The sequence below is a fragment of the Aulonocara sp. 'chitande type north' Nkhata Bay genome, linkage group LG10 (genome assembly GCF_057382095.1).
Source record: "Aulonocara sp. 'chitande type north' Nkhata Bay isolate Kocher_YH1m ecotype deep benthic linkage group LG10, A_spYH_male_GT1.1, whole genome shotgun sequence".
In the NCBI taxonomy this organism is placed as follows: Eukaryota; Metazoa; Chordata; class Actinopteri; order Cichliformes; family Cichlidae; genus Aulonocara; species Aulonocara sp. 'chitande type north' Nkhata Bay.
In genome coordinates this window covers 10887432-10898611 of record NC_141353.1, presented here as the reverse complement: position 1 = coordinate 10898611, position 11180 = coordinate 10887432, and the positions used below count along the sequence as shown (strand labels likewise).

General features: G+C 42.9%; 1 protein-coding gene across 1 annotated transcript; it reads right to left on the bottom strand.

Annotated features, from left to right (window-relative positions):
* On the bottom strand, positions 1 to 10487 carry ncf1 (neutrophil cytosolic factor 1). The gene is made up of 11 exons (XM_086308200.1): positions 10397 to 10487; positions 10142 to 10222; positions 9965 to 10040; positions 7873 to 8041; positions 7734 to 7792; positions 7147 to 7269; positions 4211 to 4318; positions 4005 to 4122; positions 3455 to 3553; positions 2606 to 2781; positions 1 to 1197 (listed from the first exon to the last, which is right to left on the bottom strand). Exons 1-11 carry the CDS (start codon positions 10466 to 10468, stop codon positions 1034 to 1036), a joined length of 1245 nt encoding a protein of 414 aa, XP_086164326.1. The 5' UTR covers positions 10469 to 10487; the 3' UTR covers positions 1 to 1033.
* Positions 10488 to 11180: the final 693 nt, after the last annotated feature.

The window sequence follows — 11180 nt, the reverse complement described above, 5'->3', positions numbered from 1 at the left end:
CAATGGCCTTTATTTTCTAATAAAAGTAAATTACCCAGTGAACACCTCGAACTGTTTTTTATACTTTATAAAGCAATTTACAAAAAAAATAGAGGTATGACAGTCAGAGTCGCGTAACATGTACACTTTAAATAGGACAACAAGCAAATAAAAAGGTGAGGTGATGCTCCACAAATGCAGGTATTTACTTATTCCGAAACCATTTTTTTGTGCTGATATTTGGCATAAATTAAAAATAAGCTTACAAATTACAACAAAACAAAGCATTTTTACCCCCAGATAACTAATAAAAATGTGCCAAAGACACGGTTATTCTTTTATCACCAAAGTTCCAAATTTACATGTTAATGGTGCAGGTGGGTCAGAGTTTCAATACTGCTTATAATCATAATAAAATTTAATGGTGTTATCTTTGAGATTAACATCTACAGCAGACAACCTGCTATTCAGACCTGTTTGTGAGGGGCAGCCAATCAGAAGAAAGCTGGCTTAAAAGAGGAGGAGCTAAAACAGCTTATGTTAGACAGAGGAGTAACTTAGGAGCTGCGCTCAAGCCCAGTGTAAGACAAACAGGCATTATTTTGGACTCGAATCATACAAAGCTGCTCTGGTAGTCCAAAGATATAAAACATGGAGTCTTTAAAAGATAAAGCTCTGAAACAAAATGTACTGCTGCCTAAAGTCAAACCACGTAACTTTACACTTGTCATTTACTCTGACCGTCCATCTGCTAGAAAATATGGATTATTACGCCACTGAAAACAATTCCAGAAAAACACGTTTCGTCCTAAGAAGTGAGGAAATGTTTGAAAGGCTGAATTAAAGACGTGTTCACAAACCAATGAATAACTTACTGACACGTGGCTGCTTTTTGGTCTTTCCATGTGTTTGATGGCAGTTAGAAAATCATAGTACATTTCCAGCCCTTTTATCCACACCTTGTAATATATCTAAAAACTCAAAACATGAAGGTCTTCTAAAACTAGTTAACAAAACGGCTCTGTAAGGATTGCTCCGTCAAATCTTTTTTGTGCTAGCTTGAGGAGCTGGACGGTGACTTGTGGATGCTGACTTTCTTGCAGGTGTTGTCGGTGCAGCGCTCCAAGATGAGCTCTGGGCTGGGTCGGGGAGGGATGACCGGCGCCTCCTTCTTTAGCTCGCTCTCCGAGCTGGTGCCGGACATCTCGGGAATGTTATCTGTGAGTCAGAAACAGCAACACGAGCAGGTCAGCCCGGGGTTCGAGGAATAACATTAAAGACCAAGTTCACACTAACTGAAACAGAAGTGTCACCAGTTGTTTGGTTTTAATGGTCTGGTTGAGACTCCTGTCCAGAGGTGGCACAACTTTATCAGAGACATTCTGTAGTTAAGTAGAAGTACAGATACTAGTGTTAAAAAATACTCCAGTAACAGCTGAAGTACGTCACTTTGTTTCGCAGCATGTTTCATAATATAACTCGTCTCAAATGTGTTAAAGCAAACAAGCCTGTTTCAAAAATGTAGGGAAGAAAAGTAAGAAGTAGTCGGAAGACAAACTACTCAAGTAAAGTGCAGATACCTGAAAAGTCTACTTAAGTACAGTAACATATGTATTTGTACTTCATTACTTTCCACCTCTGCTCCTGTCAAATATCGTCCTAATTCCGAATTTGTATCACAAGAACTGTTCATTAATGTATTTCCAAGACTCTTAACACGATGTTTAACCACCACAAACATGTACTCAACCTTCGCCCTGAATTCAAGTCTACCTTTAAACCCTAAAACAAGCTTCCAATCCCCAAACAGGCCTTTGAAGGAACCAAAACGCTCTAAGGTTTACTCTGATGGTTCTAATAAAGATAGCTGGACATCTCAGTGGATCGTTGGCCTCCTCCTGGGACTAAAATGTTCCAGTATTATGAAGCAAGTTTGAATCCATATTCAACCTGTCAAAGATTTTTATGCCTTTTGACCTTCCTCATGCAATCGTATGTCTGGGCTTGGTGTTGGTAAAAGGTCTCTCTGTGGCTGAGATCTGTACATGGTTTTTATGAAGTTTTACCCATTTAATTCCCTTCATTCTTATTGGCTGAGGACTGTCTAGTTAGCGCTCTCTGTTGCGCATCTAACTCGGTTGTAACAAACCAACCATTTTGTTGCAAAATGGGATTACGAGGAAGTCAAAAATCCTCTCAGTTTGGCTCTGATGTGTTTTTATACATCAAATTACCTGCAAGTGATGCAAAGGAGCACAGACTGATGTCCTGTTAGAGAAAATTACAAATATGTGGAGATTTCCAGTGTGTGTGAACATTTTTAGTTCGATTTCCATCATGTGGAGCAGATCGCGTACGGTTTCCCACATACATCCCCCTGTATCAGTTTCAGCCATGCCTCAAAAGCTTTCTGTTTGCAGTAGCATATTTGCTTTGACACCTCTAAAATGAACGAACTGAAAAACAATTAATTTAACAAAAACAACAAACAAAAAAACCTTTTAGCATTTTTTCAAAGACTTTAAAAGAGTAGATGTTCAAACATGTGAATACTGCTAAATGTATGTTTTATTTACTTCAGAGATTTTAAGACTTTTTAAGACAGTGGTGGACACGTGGTCATTACCCTGGTTCTTCCTCTCCTTCAGTGGGGACTTTGCTGCATTCTTGGAGTTCCTCTGTGGTTCGCTGAGCCGGCTGCCTTTCTGCTGGAAGTAGCGGCGGCTGTTCCGGCGGTAGGTTTCCTGGCTGAGCCGCTGGCGAGACTTGTTATGAATGCTCTTGGCATTTCTGATGGTCGATCTGAGGGAGATAAAGGACAGGTGGTGGGTTTGTTAAGTGTTTGGAACAGCTGCAAGCTGCAAAAAAGGTGAGGTGATAGACTTTGTTTCTTCTTGGGTGGAAAACAGTTTGCAAAAGTTTAGTATTAAATCTGAGGCTCTTGGAAGATTTCTTCCCCTGTAACTGGTCCTTTGACTCAAAAGGTTCAACATCCCCTGGATTAATGTATCCTGTATTTTAGCATTTATCCAACCTGTATCCATCGCTGAGATCAAATATTTAACCTGAATCCCTCAGTCCTCAGTGTTTTAACCCAACTCATAATGGGCATCTGGGGGTAACTGAAGGTCACATAACCTGCAAATTGTAATTACACAAAATTGGTAATATTATCTGTTTTTATTACATAGCTGCTGATTTCCTGTCAGCTGTGGCAGATTAAAAAGCAGAAAAATGACCCAGACACCCAAAAATAACTCCTGCAGAGCATTTTCTGGAATTTCTAATTCTATGAGCACATAAGCGGACCACAAAGCAACAAGGAGAAATGAAATCACATCCTGAGGGTTTTTTCACAACTCACTTCCCTTTAATCTGATGTTACACAGTAAAATGCCAGTATGAGAATGGAGGAGGCACTGCAGACCTGGCAACAGAAACCAGCTCATTATGTATTTTAAGATGAGGCACAGACCTGCGAGGTGGTGGCTTCTGCCCACCGGGGTTGAATCTCTCTCTCTTTCCGGCCTTCGACAGGAACAAAGAGGGGAAATATCCAGTCTCGTCTCCTTTCCTGTACAAAACAGCCGTTTAAGAGGAAAAAAAGGTTCAATGAACTTTACAAATGTGGAATTAGTCTCAAACAACAGCTTTTCTTTAACTTTATAACCCTACAGTGCAGCATGTCTGAGAAATACACATTAGGCAACCTGCTTTCTGAGTTGAGCTGAGTGTATAAAAATATATTTTTTATAAACTGTCTGTGCAGTCTGTATGGTGTCATACAGAAAGGGGATATCCCTCATATGTTCATCTCAGGTACACAGCTATGGCTGTAGGCTGTCTTTTTAGGAGGACAAGCTCCAGGAGCTGGAAACAAGCAGAGTGGTTCCATGTTAAAAACTGAGACCGGTGTCGAAGTACAAAAACTCTCTGAATCTGTGTTTTTTATGAATGCAGAGTCTGTGAGATCAAGCGTCTGTTAAATGTACTGAAGGGGCTCTGAAGTGAAGGACTCGTCGTACCTTACGACCCACCACCCGTCCAGCAGCTTGTGGATGACCTCGACAGTTTCACCGACCTCCAAAGAAATCTCGTCGTCCTGCTCCGCCTTGTAGGCGTGGATGGTGATGTGCTCGTCTCCTGCAGTGACACACAGCATTTTATATGAACGTGTGCCTAAAAGAAAGAGTGCCACAACCCACGGTGGATTAAAACCAGAGCTTCTTGCCTTCGTAGTTGGGTTCAACGTCCTCGGCCTCGTCCGGTCCATCCAGAGGCTCCAGGTATGACGCGGGAATCCAGCCTCGCTTTGACTCATACTGGCAGAACCACCAACCTGATCACAGCAGGAACATCAAGCGTCACTCAGTAAGGCTTGAAATTCGAGACCAACATAAATTATTCAGCTAAGTGTTTACTGAGGTCAGCGTTAAAGTGAGAAGATGGGTTGTTTTCTATTGGCTTAATTCTCTGCGACCTGCGACCTGCTGGAGCAGGGGGGCTAGGAGGAGGAGTTGGCCGTCCGACTGCGGTCTGGAGTGTGGAGCCTTCCTGCTGCTGCGGAGTCGGGGCGGTCTGCCTCCCCCCACCGCAGGGAAAAGGGAAACACCACCTGGGTCTGGGTGCAGTTCCCCCCTCCAGGGGCGAGGGCACCTAGACCCGGTTTGTAGAGTACGCTTGGGGAGTGTGATCGTGTGTACAACGTCTCTTTATGTCTGTCTCCACGTTGGTTGAGTGTGGAGTAAGTGCATATGAGAGCATGAGGGTGGGAATGGATGTTTGTGTCTGTGTGTGCCTGTATGTCTGTGTCTATATGTCAGGTTGGGTGTCAGGCGCCACCTCTCTGGGGACATCTCAGGCCCTCCAAGGTTTGGAGGCCTATCTCCACCCACCACCACTTCCCCTGCCAGTGGCGGACTCCCTCAGACATCGGTGCGTTGGTGGTTCTTTGTGTCCGGGGATGGGCGTCCAGGTACACACCGGCTCACTCCTTGGCGGCCGCTTATCGGGGCCTGGAGCCTGGGGCTCGCTCGGGCCACTTCGGAGGTGGGGTGCCCCCGGCCTCTCGGCCTGGGGCTCGGTCACTCAGGCGCAGCTGGCTGCCGGCGGAGCTCACGGGCGCGTCACTGCAACTCCCCCTGGCTTCTGCTCCGCGGCTGCTGAGTGAGCCCTCATCTGGGACTCTCCTCAGCTCTTTCTGGGACAGTGGCGCGGCTGCCCCTCTGTTGGTCTTCCTTGGTCTCTTGTGTTCTGGGGGCCTCTGGATGTCTGGAGTTTTGATCTCCTCCATACCTGCTTCATGCCCTGGAGGACGGGGCTGTGGCCCCCCCACACCCTCTAGCAGATCATTACATGAAGGAACCTTTTAAAAAAACAAAAAACAAGCGCGTCCATGCTCACAGGTGTACACACGGGTGATCACACCCACAAACTACACCCTTTTTGGCTCCTACCTCAAAGCACACTGTGTTCTGTTGATCTTATGTGCTGCACAATAATGTTTAACATTTAGTATTTACTGTCATATTCCCATATATCATTGTGATGTTGTTTATTCTATTACTCTTGTTCTCTTCTGCTTGCTTTCTTTTTTCTTTCTCAGCAGGTGATCCAGGTGATTGATATATGCATTTTTTTTTCTCTGCCCGTTCTGTTGGTTTTTGTCTTTTGCCCTTCTCCCCCGTCCCTCTTCTCAGCTGTTTTTCTTTCCCTCTTTCTTTCTCCCCTTCTTTCCCCCAGTCAAGTCTGTCCCGTATTCAGTAAGTGAAAATAAAATAAACAATAAAAGGTGAATCAAATGGACCATTATGGCAAGGCTGGGATGGTCAGTTTGGTAAAGTAAATCTGTTGGGCATCTTTCTTTGCCTTTAGACAACAATTCTGATGGCAAAAGAGCCAAACGGGACAGGCCAAAAAATAAATAAATAAATAAATAAATAAATAAATAAATAAATAAATAAACCCCCCGGTGGCCATGAGGAAGAATGCACATTCAAGACGCTTCTGCACTGGCTTCACCTTTCAGACCTTCTTTTATATATACGGTGTGTGATACTGTGACTGGAAATACTGCAGATTCTGGACCAAAGTGGCATAATTTAGAAGTAGGAAACAAGAGCTGAAGTAAAAGTCAGAGTGGTAAAGGTGGTATTTAGATGTCTGTGTAGGTTTTCAGTCATCCGGGTCATGCTGAGGAGCTTGGACTTCCTTAAGTTTCCTGAGGATGTTTCGTCGCTCATCCAAGTGACTTCTTGGATGAGCGACGAAACATTTCTCCCACTGAAAACGTTACGTCCAGATAAACAGAATCAACCTTTTGGGATTTACTTACCTGGATGATTCAGCATGCATCAAGACAGATCACATAAAACTCTACTTAAACCAATTCGAGGCGCAATCAGAGCAAAACTTTTGTTTTCCTTCTGCATCTGCAAGCTACTTTGCAACCTCTCCTCCCCCCCAGCTCCTCTTTTTCAGGCAGTGTCACCATAAAACTTGACTAACTGTGCCGTAACACCAACTTCCTGTTTCTCTAGAATTTATCATCACTGAATAGTAAATCAACAACAACAAAAAACCATTCAGAGTATTTGTATCTTTTCATTTTCCCTAACATAGGGATTTAAAATCTGTACCTTTATTATAAACTCTGTACTATGCTGTTTTACGTTTTGTCTTTTTTACCTGCAGACATGTTTGATTATTGTTGTTTTTCTTTTTACTGAAATCAAGAAAGAATGTGGGTAACTAATGTATGCGTAATCCCAGTGAGTCAAAAGCTTTCCTCTAATATCAACTCATCGCACTGACTTCTTTATATGGTCGTTTACTGCAGAGACAGCACGACCAGGAAATGATGGACGTGCTGCTCATAAGAAGTGCCCTTTGGTAGGCTTCCTTTTAAAGAAGAATCAGAAGAAACATGCAAAGTTTTGGCAGGCCAGAACTAAAATGTATATAAAAACCAGATGTGTGGTAAAAATCACTAGTCACTCGAGAGGTGGGGCTAGCAAACCAAATAGCAAGTCTTAATTTTCACCTGATGTGGTTTATAGAAAAAACAAAACAAAACAATCACTGGCAAATAAAAATTTCAGGGAAAAGACGAAGGCTCTAAAATTCAGAATAACAAATAAACTCTAAAAGATTCAGTTGTTTTATCACCGTTCTCATTTTTCTCCACGATTTCCACCAGGTCACCGGTGTGCAGAGTGATCTCATACTTGGTCGACTTTTCGAAGTCCGCAATCACTCTGTAGGTGTCCAAGATGATGGGGGCGGAAATCTCTGAGAAGTCAAACACAAGAATCTGTTTTAGTCTCATTAAAAAGACCTGCAACATCTGGATGATGATGTCTTCCAGTTTCTGAACATGTGCCCAGTAACCGTGTGGCCAAAACAAATCACACCCAACTTTTGTTTTTATTAAAACATTTGATCAAAGAGCTCACAGTCTGTTTAGAAACAGAGTTATGAAGGACAATCTTGAGGTGGGATCAGGAAATAGACACGTTGGTCTCTCCAAGTTTCTTTGCAGCCCACCTTTTCCTCAGCTCCTCCCTTTTAGGGTCTCTGATCTAATCAGTGTCACATCTTTTGTCTGCTCTGTCTTGTGCTTTCCTTCACCTTTTAGAAGGACATGGCTGCCATCACACCAAATATAACTGCTGCTTCTGACCATAGTGGTCCTGAATGAATTACAGAATGTAACACGTGAATAATAGAAGGCTGTGAGTGTGAGTGAGTCTTACCGGACGCCACGTCTCGAGCCTGGTCTCTGGACACCAAAAAGGTCTCGGCTCTTTTCAGTCTGAGGAGGAAAGGGTCATTTATACATCGTTCTATGTTTAACTGCCGTAACGTGAACAGAGACGTGCGTGATGTACTGACGTGTTTGGGGCAGGCGGGTTTTCATCCTCTGGTCGGACCTTGAAGAAGCTGGAGAGGAGTTTGCAGCGGGAGATGTGAGGCGGCAGGCTGATGACCTTTTGGCAGTACTCAGCCAGGGTGCTCTTCGTGGTTTCTCTTGACTTCTCGCTTTCCCATAACCACCGAGGAGCTGAGGACAGAAACACAGTCTGTGTCTTTGGGGTAATGTTTTCTATAACAACAGGAAACTGTTGTTCAAAGATCCATGTTAGGTCCTCTTTTATGCTCAGTAAATGCTACCAACTTTTCACTGCTAAACTGATGACACTCAATTTTCTGCACCTGCAATAACTGAGGAAGAGCTTCCTGTTTGGATGATCTACAGTCAGTGTAAAAGATGCAGAGCCTGTGGCTGCAAAGAGACATCCAGCCTTGGCCTCAGTCAATGCTTTCTGTAGCAGAGATGTCATCCATCCATCCGTGCAGGGCTACTGAACTATAAAATGTCACCCCCCATGCTGCTTAATGCCGCATTAATTCAGACAGATGGGTTTTTCCACCCATCTGTCTGAATTAGATGGGTGGAAAAACACGAGTGGTTGGATGGATGCTACGAGATGTGCCAAGTTGTCAGCTATCTTTAGGAATCGCCTTCTTAGTGCAAAAATACTATATTATACACTGTTAAAAAAAACATTGTAAAACAACGGTAATGTTCCAGCAGCTGGGGCGCCAAAATACGACCGTGAAATAACAGAAAATAACTGTCCCATAAAAATACGGTTATTTCCAGTAATGAAAATAGAGTTTGTTGCGCTAATTTGACATGGGATTCTGCCTTTTCCAAGTGCTTTTAGACATTAAATTAGGAACATTTTTACGCGATCAAACAATGAAATTACCTATAAACAAGGTCACTGAATGTGGAAATATGAATCATAATACGTAAATGTGCAGAAATATACAGTTAACCGTTGGTTTAAGTAATAATTGATTACTCGGAGATCTCGGACTTTTGCGAGATTTTCCTCCCATGTCCCCTGCGGGGCTCCGTAATATTACACTATTGACCTGTGTTATCTTCTTGAATTTTTCATACATTCGACTAAAGAAACGGGAACAGACGATGTGTTTGGAGACAGACTGCTGGTCCCTAAAGAACCTATTTAAAATTGGTTCTTTGCCAAACTGTCCGTTTTGTGGACACACATCAGTGGTTTATTTGAGTAAGGTGCAGTTTTATGCTTTAATGAACTTGACTGAAACTGAGTAAGAAAGCAGCCAATGTTCAAAATGTTGAAAGATCTTCAGAAAACCTGGAGAATGGCTTTAAACTACAAGAAGGTTTGGCTGTTTGGAAGCAAACGAAACATTTGCACTGTAAAAAAAAGACTCCCCTACTTTTGCATCTCAAACATAATATATTTACAAGATATATTTAAATATATTTATACAGATGCAGTTTTGTCTTGTCCTTCACGTCGCAACAGCTGTTTTGTAATGAAAGTTTCCTAAGAGGGGTGTGTAAGGTGGCAGTTCTGTTTTCTTTGAAGAGGAACAGAAAATGACAGTGAAAACGAGGACTCGCATGTTTCTGTTTAAAATGAAAGGATCCAAACTTCCAAAAATCAGACGGGAAATGCCCTAAAATGTCTCTAAAAGTCTGCACGTCTCACAGCTGCTGTCTTTGCACGCTGTGACCAGTCAAAGTAACCTGTGTGTTGTGTCACCAGTGCAACGCGCTGCTCTGACTCGTGTTGCCATATATTCTTGGGAGAATTAATCACAGTTCTCCCACTTCTTCTTTTTCGTAACGTATTTTTTCTCCTGATTTCACTGTAACTGCTGCTCAAGAGCTGCATTTAGACACCGGCTGATTTCAGCTGTGTTGCGTTTGGGGGAAAAGCAGAAGTGAGCCCGGCCGCAAGAGGCTGATAATCACAGGTGCTTCCTGAAAGCGGAGGGGTTTTACACAGAAAAGATACGACTGGAAATTATTCTTTTAATACTACTCCGTGGTTTCATATGATTACCTGCTGAGGTGTTGATTTTGACCTCTGCAGTGTTACATATAAATAACTTACCTACAGTAGGAGAGCTTCCTCTTTCTTACCTGGCAATGAGGGGATGATTCTGTCTCTCTTTTCTATTTGACCGGACTCGATGGGAAACATGTCCTTCAAAGATTTCTGTGATGAAAACAAAATATTTTTGAGCTCTGACGACTGAACTTTATTTTGTCCAAACGTTACTGAGCAGAGCCTTTATTTCGTGGTGCAGATGGACTTACGTGGAAAGTGTGGATTTCAGGATACGTCCTGTAGATGAGCTTCTCTGAGAGGTCGCTCCATTTCACCATCAGCATGTACACCTGCACACATTTAAAGGCACAAACAGAGGAGCTACTTTCACAGTTCATCAGACGTTTAAAGACTCTCGACCCTCAGAATTGAACTCGGTGCTGTTGGTGATGTTAAAAAAGATTCTACACTCGGTTTTTTTTAGGACTTTTTAGGGCAGCAGAATAAGATGTTTGCAGCCTTACGTAGTGCTGACTCGGGAAGAAGCGCTTCTCGTAGCCCAGCAGCTCCAAGTGCCTGACGTAGATGTTCTCCATGCTGAGAAGCAACACACCAGCGGAGTCCAACTGAGCTGAAAGACAACAGACGCGAAGCTTTTATACTGTGTGTGTGCCACGGCAAGGCTTACTTCCTCTTTGTGAACATTTCAACAATCAGAAAGAAGGAAATTCTGCTGCTTTCACTTCTCAACTGTAATATAATTTTTATGATAATAATTAAGAATAACGCCTGTGTTTGTTATGCTTACAAAACTAAAACAGAGTACAAGTGCTTTCAGATTTACTAACGCTGGATGAATTATTGTAAAAGCTGAAGGAGTCACGCTCCAACCTTTTTTGAAGAAATGCTGAAAGTTTCCCTCGTTTGTTTTTCACAACCTTCCAGAAAGGGAAACACAAACTCCAGCAGCTGATTGTGTGGGCTTTCAGGGGGGCTTTCAGATGAACTTGTGACATGCCAGAGCTCTTGCAACAGGACAGGAGGAACTACCACAAATCCGAAAGAAACACAAACAAACACACATGGGTGAAGTCACGTACTGAGAGGCACGTGGGTCTGCTTTGCCCACACTTTTCTGTTTACAGTGAGAAGGTAATAAGTGACGGTGAGATAAATTTAGATGAATGAGATCATTTTCAGGCTGTTTCATCAGTAATGGGGGTCATATTTGGAAAAGGCTGATGTCGCTGCTCCATGTGACACATCCTCAGTCACATTGCTGTCGCTCAGATCAGGCAGGACCAACAT

Excerpts from the sequence above, each read along its gene's own strand:
- ncf1 (XM_086308200.1), bottom strand. The coding sequence starts at position 10,468 with ATGGAGAACATCTACGTCAGGCACTTGGAGCTGCTGGGCTACGAGAAG. Across the intron at positions 2,782-3,454 it reads CAGAAGCCACCACCTCGCAG|ATCGACCATCAGAAATGCCA; the intron begins GTCTGTGCCTCA and ends TATCTCCCTCAG. Across the intron at positions 1,198-2,605 it reads GAAGGAGAGGAAGAACCAGG|ATAACATTCCCGAGATGTCC; the intron begins GTAATGACCACG and ends TCTGACTCACAG.